Source organism: Lolium rigidum, chromosome 5 (assembly GCF_022539505.1).
Source record: "Lolium rigidum isolate FL_2022 chromosome 5, APGP_CSIRO_Lrig_0.1, whole genome shotgun sequence".
Lineage (NCBI taxonomy): Eukaryota > Viridiplantae > Streptophyta > Magnoliopsida > Poales > Poaceae > Lolium > Lolium rigidum.
Window position 1 is genome coordinate 261,779,007 of NC_061512.1, and position 14,625 is coordinate 261,793,631.

At 49.0% G+C, this 14,625-nt stretch overlaps 3 protein-coding genes across 3 annotated transcripts; 2 read left to right on the top strand and 1 right to left on the bottom strand.

Annotated features, from left to right (window-relative positions):
• The first annotated feature begins 1,542 nt into the window (after nucleotides 1–1,542).
• On the top strand, nucleotides 1,543–3,273 carry LOC124657551 (NAC domain-containing protein 45-like). The gene is made up of 3 exons (XM_047196084.1): nucleotides 1,543–1,699; nucleotides 1,813–2,108; nucleotides 2,950–3,273. Exons 1-3 carry the CDS (start codon nucleotides 1,543–1,545, stop codon nucleotides 3,271–3,273), a joined length of 777 nt encoding a protein of 258 aa, XP_047052040.1.
• Nucleotides 3,274–5,806: 2,533 nt separating this feature from the next.
• Nucleotides 5,807–8,206, top strand: LOC124655421 (NAC domain-containing protein 86-like). Its single transcript, XM_047194318.1, has 3 exons — nucleotides 5,807–6,002; nucleotides 6,100–6,377; nucleotides 7,769–8,206. The coding sequence occupies exons 1-3, from the start codon at nucleotides 5,846–5,848 to the stop codon at nucleotides 7,985–7,987; spliced, it is 654 nt and encodes a 217-aa protein (XP_047050274.1). The 5' UTR covers nucleotides 5,807–5,845; the 3' UTR covers nucleotides 7,988–8,206.
• Nucleotides 8,207–11,152: 2,946 nt separating this feature from the next.
• LOC124658383 (histone H4) lies at nucleotides 11,153–11,694 on the bottom strand. Its single transcript, XM_047196727.1, has one exon. The coding sequence runs from the start codon at nucleotides 11,646–11,648 to the stop codon at nucleotides 11,337–11,339; it is 312 nt and encodes a 103-aa protein (XP_047052683.1). The 5' UTR covers nucleotides 11,649–11,694; the 3' UTR covers nucleotides 11,153–11,336.
• Nucleotides 11,695–14,625: the final 2,931 nt, after the last annotated feature.

The following is a 14,625-nucleotide window of genomic DNA, read 5'->3' on the forward strand; positions in this document are numbered from 1 at the left end:
TTTACTGTGTAGTAATTTAGATTTTGTGCACGCAGAGGTCGGGAGTGTCTAGTAGGTGGGAGAAGGTTTAACTTGTGGATCATTGATCACTGAATAAAGACATGATTATCCTCCACCAGATTGCACATACATTGCTGAGAATCCGGCCGCATGATACAATTGATGTGGTGTTGCTTTTCTTGCATGATGTACTCGCACTCTTGCATGATGCCCAGCTTCATTCAGCGTAGTGTTCAAGTGTTGAACCATGCACTCTAATTGATGCCCAGCCTAATTCATTTAAACCAGCAGGTTGTGATCCGTACAAATAAATTCATATTTCTTAAAAGAAATGGGCAACGTTATTTAGAAGCTAGAATTTTCTTGTATTAAGTTATGTACTAAGAGCATCCGCATTCCTATGTGTTATGCAGATGCTAAAGGTGAGAGAAATTATTTAGCACTACTAGTGCTAAAGGGGAGCATGTGAGGGTAGGAACTAAGCTCAAAAGGCCTAGCACCAACTCCAAGCTTAGCATTGGATGCTGAGCCAAATCAATTGTTTTTTATTGGTTGTGTCAATTTTTTAGTAACATAGAAGTACTCATGTGAGGGTAGTATCTTAGCATATGTTTTGTTTTATGTGGTACGTAGTCACGTGCTTCGAGGTTCAAGTTTGATCATTAATTTGACCTACCAAACATGGATCATTTGTTTAAGAATTGTATCATTGAATATGTTTTACCAAAAAATGTTTTCGGACGTATAATTTATATGGCATACACCTCATATACTGTATCATTATTCTAATTAATGGTCAAATTTAAATCGCGGAAACATGGGGCTGAAGGAGTATTACACATGCAATGCTAGCTAAGGGATACGGTAAAGGCAGCTTGGGGAGATAAATGACCAGCGAAAACTAATGTGTCTGCATGGAGCTAACTCATGCTAGGTTTTAGGGACGCGGATGCTCCGAACAGTCGACCATGTACTATACACTGTTGTATACGAGAGTTCAAGTTTATGTACGTGGCGGCTAGAGGTGGTAACATAGTGTATGTTAGATCATGTCCATGATTTCTCACAATTTTCAATTGTCACCGCACATATTTTGATTGATTCACTGGCCAGACGGTCGTTCCTGATCAAGAGGGAGGTAGGAAAGAGAAATGGAGACGCGCCGTGGAAGGAAAAGCCTCAAGCTTGTGAGGGAATCTGGAAAAGAAGAGGTAGCTAGCTAAAGGTGGCCCCATCCGATCGATCAAAATCTGGAGCAAGAAGGGACGACACGACTAAGTGTGGCACTGTGCCTCCTCCTACCCCCAGGCCCCAGCCGACGACGACGATCGAGCCAGAAGAAAGAAACCGACTTATATATATGGGCCAGCGCCGATAGGTAAAGGCAGCAACTAGCAGCGGCGCCCAAAGAAGAAGAAGCAAGGCGCATTGTCTTGGCCAAAGAAGCTACCTATAGCTGCTCCAGCCACCGCCGCCTACGCACGGCCGGCGACGACGTAAAGCCTCACCGGCAGCTAGCTAGCTAGCATCGTCGCCTGCCACATGGCGCCGGTGGGTCTTCCGCCGGGTTTCCGGTTCCACCCGACGGATGAGGAGCTGGTGAACTACTACCTGAAGCGCAAGATCCATGGCCTCCACATCGAACTCGACATCATCCCGGAGGTCGATCTCTACAAGTGCGAGCCATGGGACCTCGCAGGTACGTATTCAGGGAATTGTGTGAGATGATCACGCAATTCAGCAAGGCAATTCTGCATGTGATCTCATCTCGCATGAACTGACATGAATACGATGCCACGCTTCATGGTGCAGAGAAGTCGTTCCTGCCGAGCCGTGACCCGGAGTGGTACTTCTTCGGGCCTAGGGATCGCAAGTACCCCAACGGCTTCCGGACCAACCGGGCGACGCGGGCAGGGTACTGGAAGTCCACCGGCAAGGACCGCCGCGTCATGATGAACCACGGCGGCACCCCGCCGAGAGCGATCGGGATGAAGAAGACCCTGGTGTACTACCGGGGCCGGGCGCCGCAGGGGGTGCGCACCGACTGGGTCATGCACGAGTACCGCTACGATGACAAGGCCGACTCCGACGACACCAGCGCCATCCAGGTACATACATGTACCTTCTTCGTCATCACCGATCACGGTCATCGTCGTGATAATCATAGTTCATGGTGTCCATCTCCTTCTATGCATATATGGAAATAAGCTAGGGCTTTGGGAAGTCGTCGATCCTTTTGTTTTGTGATGGGCAAAGAAATTTTCTGCGTCTCAAATGAAAGGAAATTTTATGAGCATTAGAACATGGCTTTCTATCGCGTCTGTAACACGGTCGACTTACCGGTGCTGGTACACTTTGCTTTCTCCAGCTACGTACGTACTCTGATGAGACAAGCATGTGTAGCCTGGCATCGCTGTACAAAAAAACAAAGTGAAAGGCGCCGTGGTCTTAGTTAGCATCAGTATTTGAGATTAGAGCTAACAAGCAGACATGATCAGCGTTGATCTTGAGACATTAAAGGTCCAAAGCTATAGAGCAAAGCAAAACCTCATGTTGGCGCGAGTTTGCGTCATGGCCATATGCATGTCGGCGTCGCTCGCGCGCTTTCCGCTTTATTCCGTGCTGAATCCATCATCATCCTCGCAACCCTTCTAATTCCTTCCATGGCGGCCGGCTAGTCTTCTTCTCTCTCTCCCTTAGCTTTGATCATCGGTCTCTTTTTCTAATAACAAGAATAGAACACCATTATGACACTCTGATGCGTAGATTTGCCCAAACCCAAGGCCAGTCAATTAATTGAAAGAAAATTTGCACATGAGATCATCATGCATCGGTATGAGGGCATAAACTTTCAGAAAAAATACTTGAGTAATCACATGGCAGATGGATCTCTTGTTCCGCTTTCCTTTGCTTGAATTGGTGATGAATACATCATGCATGGTTCATCAGGACACCTACGCCCTGTGCCGGGTCTTCAAGAAGAACACCATCTGCACCGAGGTGGAGGAGCTGCAGGAGGGGCAGTGCAGCATGGCGCTACTGGAGGGCGCCTGCCAGCAGCTGCTCGCAGGCAGCGGCAGCCGTGGCAACAGCCAGGAGTACTACCAGACCCCATCGCCGGACGTGCCGGTCGGGTCCACCTCTGGCACCGTCGATGCCGACGACGACGCGGACAAGGATGACTCCTGGATGCAGTTCATCTCCGATGATGCCTGGTGCTCCGGCGCCGCTGCCGAGGAAGACAGCACCACCTGCGTGGCCCTCGCCACCTGATCATCGGCAGGCCGGCGGGAGAGCTTCTTCTGTTCATGGAAATAATTCTCATGATATATAACTACATATTTTTCTGTCCTTTTGTGCTCTATGCTGCTGGCTATTAATCAATAATCACCGGAGTGTTGAAGGTGTAAGATTGAGCAGTAATAAGGTATATATAATCATCCTTTTGGGTTCCATCTTCTAGCGTATTGCTGGAGCTTGGAGGACTGGTGCCTGAAGGTGAAGGCTGTTGGAATCCTTCCTGGAGTTGAGTTCATAAGGAGGGTCTATATTTATGAAGATAGGGACAATCAGATTATATTTTTGTTTTGCTTCTTTTTTTTCATGTCTTCCTTGGTGTTCATATGTACTATGGTTCATATGTGGAGGACTTGCCACTTTTTTTGTTAAAAGGAGGAATGAAGCTATGCCATTGCATAGCTGTTTTGTGTATGATAAATCTGGGCAAAAATATAACTGCTTTTTTTGCGGGGGAAAATATAACTGTTTTTACCTGCCAGGAAATCGCATGAGTCTGAGTGTGGTGCCTCTGGTTCTGATGTGTCGAAATAATGTCATCTGCAAATCAATAAAACGAAACAATGAACACAATGCAAGTTATAACTTGTTGTATACATACATTATATAGCAACAGGCAACTTTCTCAATAATAGCATGCTAAATTGTACTTAATTTACAGAAATCAAAAAAAGTTCCGAAAAAACAGTTTACGTATGTACATTCATGAGAAGAGATAGTCATGAAGATAACCTTCACTGAAGGATCGTCAGAATAAAAGACTAGTGATATAACTCCACTAAGAATTGAGTTCGAAATTTTCAAAATTATGTTATAATTTCAAAATTATGTTATACTTTTATTTCAAAAAGGCATATTTGTTTATGTTTCATAGCTCGTGAATGAAATAGATATCAGAATAAACTAGTTTGTCTTTTCAAACATGCCTTCAAATGCCTGAAACCCTACCTTGTATCAAGTTAGAGTTTCAGTAATATCACATGCACATTAAGAACTATACCATATGTTCCATTACATGCTTGAATTGCAAGGCATTAAAAGTTCTATTCCCAAAGGGTTGAGGGAATACTATTCTAGAATATCAGAATGTCAATCATAATTGCAAGGCAAGTTACCACATGCTGTTGCCAGTAGCCCTAGAATGTCAATCAGAATCCTCACAAGTCAATAAATATAAGCCCGGAGCAGCTTTGTACTCTCAGCAAACATTGTAAGTCCAGGACTGTATTTTTCACAAACCGTGTACTGCAACAAAGTATTGCCCGGGTGGTGCTGCAGCAGCATCTCCTTTTACCACATGTTCAAGAAAGCTTCCTTGTAGATCTCAGGCGAAAAACAGTAATGATGTATCATCTTTCTGAGCATCGGCCCTCACTGGTACCAGAGAAGACAGAACTAAAGTTCAGTAGTCCACCTTATACGCGTCTTCAATCTGAATCTTCTTCGCTGCAAGCGTGTTGCCTCTGCATTTTTCAGACCACGCAGGTCAATAGTACCCTTAAACCGTCTCACCGTTTGGATCCTACAAAGTATTTTGCAAATCTACATTTAGCAACAGAAATTGCTTTAGACCACATGCATCTAAAGAGATGCCCATCTTTCCTGTAGAATTGGGTAACACTACTTGCTGGCCTCTTTACATGCTACCTGCTTCGTCGTCATTGTAGTGGTAGGGAAGTTAAGAAGAAAAGAACAGCGAGTTTTTTAACAGCATATTTATCCCCTGCAAATTAAGGTTGCAGTATACATAAAATCTATCTTGGGTTGAGACTGATCATTTGTTCTTATCAATCAAATGTATTTCATTCAAGAAAGAGAGGATTTACACTATTGCTGTCAGCTTCAATCAATTACAGAACATAAGACATACTCAGCTTTCTGATCAACTTATGTGTCTGGGGGCAATTATAAGTTCGGCTATAATTGTGTTGATCGATATGAGAATCTAAAGATAAAAGTTTTGTCTGATCTAGATGGCTAGCGATGCAAGCTCATTGACACTAGAGAGCCTCATGGCTACATGAACCTTTCCTTTTCTTTCTCCCTTCGGAAACTTTCTGTTTTACAATGCCGATCCCAAGACAGATACATGTGGCCACAGCTCCCTATCCTTGTCTTTAGTCCTCTTCTTCTCTACGACACTTCAAAGAGACTTAAGCTTGTGAGGCACAAAAACATGTTCAGTGGGCAAAAGAACATGATCTGATGCAGGGTCCAGGCGGGCGACGTGGTGACAACTTTCTCATTCTGATACAAGCCCTCCACAACCTAACAGCATTGGAGATCATAAAAGTGTGTTATCCATAGGAAATACAGAACAAAAGTCGGTCCCGCTAAAACAAACGAAAAGAAGATCCTTCGGTGCTGTAAGACGTCTAGAGACTGCTTGTGTAAGAATCTTGGAAAGAGACACAGCTACTTGTAGGGCAGGCTTTGAATCATTTCACGGAGGAGCTAAAGAGCGCAGCGGCTAGACGCGGTAGGGAAAGACAAAGGGGAAAGACAAAGAGAAAGATTGGTGAGAAAGGAGGCGGCGAACCAGGAGATCATGGCGCCGGTTGGTCTCCCCCCAGGCTTTAGGTTCCATCCAACTGATGAGGAGCTTGTGAACTATTACCTCAAGAGGAAGGTCCATGGCCTCAGTATCGAGCTCGACATCATCCCAGAGGTAGACCTCTACAAGTGTGAGCCCTGGGAGCTAGCAGGTAACCTGACATTTAAACTCCATTGCGTTATTCATCCTGCTATCTAGCTACTCCCTGAGTCCTGATTCAGCTTCGGATATCTTCTTTGTTTTGGAAGAGAAATCATACCTTCCTAGTAGAGACCCTGAGTGGTACTTCTTTGGGCCAAGGGATAGGAAGTATCCAAATGGATGCCGGACAAACCGTGCAACTCGAGCAGGCTACTGGAAATCGACTGGCAAAGATCGGTCGATCAACTACCAGAAGAGGGCAATTGGTATGAAGAAGACGTTGGTCTTCTACCAAGGTCGAGCTCCTCAGGGGATCAGGAGCAACTGGGTCATGCATGAGTACCGCATCGAGGAAAGTGAATGCAATAACACCATGGGTGTTCAGGTTACTCCTCCATCCTCCTCAATGCCAGTATCAGTTAAATCATAGTGTTTCTTGCTGCATTTACTGAGCTAAGGGTGCAATTCAGGGTACTCAAATCTGACCAATCTTGTAGTAATCGTACCTTGAGATAGGTAAGGTTTTAGAGAAATTTGTTTTGAATAAAAACTAAAACTGCTAGAATAAAATTGGAAATAGAAAAGCTACAGTCAAAAAAAGAAAATTGAAAAGGAAAATATTAGCTAGGGCATACTTCAGGGAACCACGTTGTTTATGCATGGAGTGCATGAAAAGTTAGGGCTCTTCTCTCTTTAACCCCCATATCCATCACCATAAAGAATTCCTTGCTTCCATGGATCATTGCTACTTTACAAAGTACAGCAGAAGTTCTTCTAATGGGGCACACATGGTACACTTTATGGGTGCTCTTGATAAGACAAATGTAATATCCAGTTCGTTTATGGACTGAAAACTATACTCTGTGACTGTACAGTGGGATAGGTGTAGGTGCGGCCACCGGCTCATAATGCAGAATACACATAATCTAGGTCTTTTTTGCATGTTGATGCTACCTTAAAGCTTAGACATCCTTCAGTGTGGCCCAGTGCTGTGTCGGTGGCTTTGCACTTTATTCTCCATGTCCCACTAATACTTTACTTAGTAGTTAAACTGAACATTACTGATGACCCCATGTTTATTGTAGAATGTAGATTAGATGGGAGTGAAGACTGCATTTTCTAGCTAAAAACAATAAATACTGTGACATCCATTTGATATTTCTACGAACTATTTATAAAGCAGTACTTCTGTAGTATTCGAAGTCTGTGAATCACTTTTCAAGAGAACTGAACTTGGTTACAATTTAGTCCGATTATAGCACAGCAATTAGAGCACTATAACTGTTCATGAGTGGATAATTGGTCATGGTTTAAGACAACTATTCTACTGCAACATATTTTCAGAAGTGAATGTGCATATCATTTCCCACTGTACATAAATGCTAAATTCTGTGGACTCCCAAGATTGGAAATAAACAAGATGTTTTAGCTAGAAAACCTCCCGAGTTTGATTAGCAACCAAAAATGTTGCAAACCCCGATCCACCACATGTATAAACAAACAACGTTATTTGAATGCATGTACCACACATACCAAAGCAGCAAAAGTCCCGAACATAATGAAGCATCATCATCCACACAGTTTATAAGTATGCACATGTGTGTAAAGCAGAAAGTTCAGCTTAGGAAGCACCTTATTTCGATTGAATTTTGCATGGCATTAATTTTCCATCCATATGGTTAAAATTGGGATCTGCCCCTGATTCGTCCAAAATAGAGAAGGATCCTTCATATGAAAAAATTTAAAAAATCTACTGTTCATCTTGTTATTTTACAGGACTCATATGCACTATGTCGGGTATTCAAGAAAAATGTGCCAATTGATGAATTTGAGAAGCAAGGGGAATGCAGCTCATCACAGGCTAAAGGAAATCAAGAACAAGTTACAGACTTCGAGGATGCTGGAGAGTCCTCAGGTGTGAACGAGAATGACAAAGACAACTCCTGGATGCAATTCATAGTGGAGGACTTGTGGTGCAGCAACAAAACGAAGTAATGAAGTAGAGACAACAGATTGCTCAACTCGATCTAACCATACATTCCTGCACTAGTTATACAGTGTGTACCTTTGTATATGTTTGATAAGAACACTTCTCACTTTGGACAGTATGAACACTTAAGTTTGGACTCTGATTGTTAATGTAGGCTTATACTTTTCTTCTTTTGGTGATGTAATATACAAATGGAATTTTTTGTACTTGGACTCTTCATTTAGCTACCTGTATCTATCATCCAATACAATGATTTTTAGTGAAAGCACTAATACAAAATCAGAAACTTACTTTATTGTACATCTTGTCTGGTGCACAGTTTTCATGTTCCTAAACTCATTATCATATCAGTTTACAATGTCTTTCAGGAGTATCATTCTACAATGAAGGGATACCGTACAGAAGTTACTAATCTTATTAGCAATCACCTTTACCAATAAAGATTCCAGTATGGTCATCAGACCGTACTGTCATCTCAGCGATCTTATTCATCAATAGCCTAAGCTCGATACAGTTTCCAGACTGTTTTCCAGTTGTAAGTTCTAACTAGGTTAGTTTAGATTTGTCTTGCTTTTGCTTTTGGTTTCGGGGGTTTTCCCTGCTCAAGCAAAAAAAGTTGCAAGTTCTGACTACCTGTTTATATATATAATAGTACTTGTTTGATCATTTCAAGGCTGAACTCTCAATAATAAAACAGTAATAAAATGCTTGTATACATAACTAGAAGGGTAGCAGTAAAACCAAACCCAGACCCCATCAACCTAATGTTTGCATTTTGCACCTTTGGCTCCCCACTGGTTCATTATCTTCATGGTGCATTCAGTTCATATCAATTCATCAGCCAAGAAGATCAACTGTTTCTTACAAGCACTCAAAAGGATGGACCAGATCAGTTAGTCAAAGTCTAATTTCAGCCGAAGAAATCAGATGCTTCTTATCGCAATTCGAAAAGTTGGAAGATAGTCAAAATCTACTTTCAGAAAAAAGCAAGGAATCAGCTGGTTTTTGTAAACATTTTAAAGGATGTCAGGCAGTCAATATCTGTATTTCAGAAACAAGCAAAGACCAGCTGCTTCCCATCACAATTGAAATGGTCAGGTCAGCAAAAAATGGTGAATTGATTCCATAAAGCAAGTATGAGCTACCCGAAGTCAAAGTCTCAAAATGGGCATATCATGTCTTATTTGTAACTTAGATCCAACTGACAGAGGAGATTTTAATGTAGCAAAGCCATGGAAGTAGTACTGATCCTGAAATTTTTTGGAAGAGAAACTAGGCAGGTAAAAGCAGATCTGTACCAAGAAATAGCAAATCCGGGCCCGAGAGCACGCAATCCAGGCCTCCAGGGTCGTCTATGCCACGGTCAAACCTCTGCCTCCTACTCTGCTCAGCTCCAAACTGTTCCGGAAGCAATTGCCGTCCGAGCCCGGAAGAGGCGGCCACGCGATGCACCCAGGAGCTTGACGAAATCACCGAATCAGAACTCAGAAGCGGTTGGAGCCGCCACGCTGCTGATGCCAACGAAATATTACCTTTCGGCTCTCGTTTCTGGGAGAGGAACAGTGATTGCAGGCATTGTTCGAGGGATTTCGAAACAGCTTGAAATCAGCATTTCACAGTTCAGATAGAGAAATGGAGCTCCAACTCAGAAGATGGGTCTGATCAGGTAGTCAAAAATTAATTTCAGCCAACATTGTAAGTTTCTTATCATAATTCAGAAAGTTGGCAGGTAGTCAGTACGGAGTATCTACTTTTAGAAACAAGCAACGAATCAGGTGGTTTTTGTCACATTTTGAAGTCTGTAGCCAATATATGTATTTCAGAAACAAGCAGCTGCTTCCCATCAGAATTGAAATGGTCATGTCAGCAAATCAGGTCTGGGGAGTCACAATTTGTTATTGTGATTTAGAAAAAAATGATCGGGAGCCTGAGTATTAGCACATAAAAATCAGGTCTGGGGAGTCTGAATCTTTTATTGTAATTTTAGACAAACTGATCGGAAGCCTTAGTTAGTAGTACTAGCACATACAAATTAGGTCTGGGGAGCTTAATTTCCATTTTAATTATAGAACAAATTATCGGAACCCTTAGTTACTACCAGCACAGACAAGTAGTACAATCGATTCCATAAAGCTGGTATGAACTCGCAGAAGTCAAAGTCTCAAACGGGCAGCACATATCTTACTATTACTTGAAAGTTAGATCCAATTCACAGAGCAGATTTTTATGTACCAAAGCCATGGAAGTAGTAGTAGTGATCATGAAAACTTTTGGAGAAGACAAGAGAGGCACATAAATCAGATCGGTACCGAGATACTATTGCAGGAGCAGCAAATCGGATCAGACCAGGGAGCACGCGATCCAATCTCCTCCACGGTCGCCTATTCCGCGGCCGTGTTGCAGGGCTCCAGCGCGTGCGCCACAGCGAAATCACGGCTCTGCTCCAAACTGTTGCAGAAGCAATTGGCGTCAGAACTCAGAAGAGGCGGCAACGCGACGCACCTCAGCCTGGGGTGCTTGACGAAATTCGATGAATCGGAACTCGGAAGTGATTGGAGGGCTCGTACCTGAGCCGCCGCTGTGCCGACGCCAACGGAGGTATGCTGGTGCCCCTCCGTTCTGGGCGAGGAGCAGAGGAACTGTGCAGGCAGCTATTGTTCTGAGGAATTTTGAACTGGGCTTCGAATCAGCTCGATATCGGCATTCACCGTTCAGTTGCAGAAATGCAGAGGTGGTTCGAACCGTACCTACGCCCCGGCGAAATCAATGCCGAAAGCCCTGCTCATCCTGTAGTGGCTGGATCTCGGTTCCCCTCTCCATTGTTGGGCGGGGGGATTTAGAACTGAGCTTCGAATCTGCTAAAAATGGGCATTTGACAGGTGATCTAGAAATGCTGATGGACTGAATCGCACAATGATAGAAACACGATTTGATTAGAGGAAGAACGATGCAGAATGGGGAATTGCAGAAAGCATGTGAGCTGGAACGACAACCTCCACAAATCATCAAAATCTAACAGAGCACAGATTGCAGGCACATTCAGAGAAATCTAGTGGAATTTCTGCAGAGCAATAGAATCGGGGACTGCATTCCGCAGAACGCAACGGTTAGCAGTAATAGCTTGCAGAAATCATCATCAACATGAGAAAAACTGCACAGAAATTAAAGGATTAACTAGTGATATTACCATTCCATTCCACCGAACCAGAGGTTCAGCTCGACCTAGTACATCCAACGGACACAGAGGACTACAGCAACAAACAACAGGCAGACAACAACGACTAACACCCAACAACAACAGCCACGAACCCTAACAACCTGCTAGCAACTGGTCTAATCTGGCGGAGCAGCAGCTCAGCCCCCGAAGCCGTAGAGGGTGCGGCCCTGGCGCTTGAGCGCGTAGACTACGTCCATGGCGGTGACGGTCTTGCGCCTGGCGTGCTCGGTGTAGGTGACGGCGTCGCGGATGACGTTCTCGAGGAAGATCTTGAGGACGCCGCGCGTCTCCTCGTAGATGAGGCCGGAGATGCGCTTGACGCCGCCGCGGCGCGCCAGGCGGCGGATGGCCGGCTTGGTGATGCCCTGGATGTTGTCGCGCAGCACCTTCCGGTGCCGCTTCGCGCCGCCCTTGCCCAGCCCCTTGCCTCCCTTGCCGCGGCCCGACATCTTCCTTCTTCTCCGGCGACGGTGAGGCTGGTTGACGACTTGTGATGTTGTGTGCGGTGGTTGGCAGCTTTGGGTGATGATGATGGGGTGGGAGAGGTGGGATTTATAGGCGTGTGGAGTGGTGAGGGGAGCGGGGGGACGATCCGCGTGATGTGCGGTGTGGGCCGTCGGATGGGGATGGAGGGTCTGGATGGGTGGAGAATGGTGGCGCGGATCGGTGACGTGGCGGGGAGGTGTGTTTCTTCTGTGAGGAGGTGGTGGGGTGCTGGGATGCGAGGAGGGCCTGACAGGTGGGGTTTTGGCTCGTTGGATGGGTTTGCGCGGGGTCCTCTCCTGGTTGCGAAAAATTCGGATGGAATTTTGAGGTGGCGCCGGGATTGGGCCCGTCAGAGCATCTCCAACAGGCGCGCTATATCGCGGCGCGCTAAAACCAAGAATCCGCGCGCGGTAAACAGATATGGCGCGCTGTGCCGTTTTTTCCTCCGCCGGGCGCGGCAAAATACAGCGCGTGCGCGCGCGGGAAAAATGGTCCTCCGCCGGGCGCTGCAAAATACGAGCGCGCGGGCGCGGAAAACAGATTTCTAGTCTATTTTGCATTCACAATTCATGAAAGAAATGACACAATTCATGAAATAAATGACACAAAGTGCAACAACATCACATAGTTCAACAAGGACACACAAAATGACGTAGTTCAACAATGACACACGACATATGGTTCAAATGGACAAAGTGAAACAATGCATATCACAAATGCATATCACACTTCCGCATTTTCCAAGTCAACACCTTCTTCTTCGTCCTCGTCATCTTGGGTTGAAGGAGGAATAGTAGCATTCATGGAAGACACGAAGCCTCCCGGTGGTGCTCCCATACTCCCGTACACACCACTCACGGAGCCTCCCATGGTCCCTCCAAACACTCCTCCATAGCTTGATCCTCCCATGCCGGCCATGCCTCCATAGCCTCCCATGCCGGCCATACCTCCCATGGAGGGCATGGGCATGCTTCCCATGCCGGCCATGCCTCCCATGGAGGGCATGGGCATGCTTCCCATGGAGGGCATGGGCGCCTTCGCTTTCTTCGGTGGCGCGACGGCGGCGGGGCCGACGTGAGGCCGTTTCGTTGACGGCGCCTTCCCCCTCCTCGGCGCGGGCCGCGCGTTGCCGGTGCCCTCGCGCGGCCATCCGCGCCGCGGCGGCGCCCTGCGTGTAGTGCCCCGCGCGGCGGGACGAACAGCGCCGCGCGGCCGGCCGTTGGGTTCCCGGCGTCGGCGCCGCCGCTAGGGCTTGGCGGCGGCGCGGCGGAAGTGGCGGCGGCGGCGGAGGGTGTGACGAGTAGGGAGGGGTCGGCGGGTTGCCGGAGGGGTCGTCCATCGTCGGGATCGCCGGCGGCGCGCGGAGACGACGGATTGGGCTCGGGCGACGACGCGGGGAGGAAGTTTCGGCGCGGGGGATTTTTCGCGGTTGGACGAGCGATGCCGCGCGCGTAGCCGACGCGCCGGATATGCCGCTCCGGATTGTGCAAAACGCCGCGCGCCCTAAAAATTTTACAGACACCGCGCCGTTTACCGCGCCTCGCTGGAGCGCCCGGTCCCCGTCGCGCGCGCTATATCGGACGTTTTTATGCCGCGCGGCCTATATAGCGCGCCTGTTGGAGATGCTCTCAGGGCATCTCCAACCGAACGACCCAAACGGACGCGTTTGGGCGTTCAATTTTATCCGGATGGATCGCCCCGCGGACACACGGATAGCCAGAATGTCCGTGTCCCCTTTTTATTCCCCAACCGTGCAGCCGACCCATATGCGCGCGAGTACTAGTTGTAGCCGCTCGGCGGCGACATGGCCGCACTCCGGGCACGGACGCAGCGCGCGGCCGACGTCCAGGCGAGGCGAGGCGCGGCCGGCGTCGACGTGCGGCGCGCGGCCGGCGTCAAGCGCGAGCGCGGCCGGCGGTCGAGGTGCGGCGCGCGGCCGGCGTCGAGGGTGCGGCGCGCGGACGAGCTACGGCCCAGCTCCACGGCCACGGGGGCGGGCGAGCGGGGCGGGGTCGTGGGCGGCGGCGGCGCGGCGCGCGCGAGCCCCTGCGTGGCGGACGAGACCGGCGACCGGCGCGTGCGTGGCGACGCCGGCGACGGCGCAACCGGGCGGGCGAGCCCGCGCGCGAGCCCATGCGCGGCGTGGCGAGGCCGGCGACGGCGGCCGCGCGGCGCGACGAGCCCGGCAACGGCGCGGCCATGGCGAGGCGCGCGAGCCCCTGCGTGGCTCGGGGAGGTGAGCGCGGGGCGGCCGGCGTCGTGGATGGCGACGCACGGGGCGGCCGGCGTCGTGCCGAGGCGCGACGGACGGGGCGGCTTCGCGGCCGAGCTCGTAGCGGACGGGGCGGCGTCGTGCCGAGGCGCGGCCGGTGTCGCGCATCCGACGTCGCCCTCGCCGTTCACCGCCGCGGGCGCGGCCCCGTCCGCCGCCGCGGCCCGTCGCTGCGGGCGCTGCCCGTCTCCGCGAGCGCAGCCCCGTCTCCGCGGGCGTGGCCTCGTTCGCCGCTGCGGGCGCATCGCCGCGTCCTGGCCCTGCAGCGGGCGTCATGGGCAGTTGGGCGGAGCGGCTCCTCCGGCCATGGCGCGGCTGTGGCGAGGCACGCCCGGCGAGCTCCGCCCCCGCCTGTGGCTCGCGCGGCAGGCGACCGTGCTTGCGCCGGCGTGGCGAGCGGCCGGCGCCCGTGCACGCGCCCTTAGCCATCGCTCTGCGCGTCGCCGTCGACGAGCTTTGTCGCCGGAGCTCGTTTTGGCGGCGGCAACTTCCGGTAGGGATGAAAAAAAGGAGGACTCGGCGCCGGGGTGCTCCATGTGTGGGCGGCGGCGGCGGTTGGCCAGAGCCGGCCAAACTCCGGCAGCTATTCCGGCCATATCCATGGGAAAAAGAAGACATGGGAGAGAGAAGATGTGGGGTCAGGAGGATAAAAACGGACGTCCGGAGCC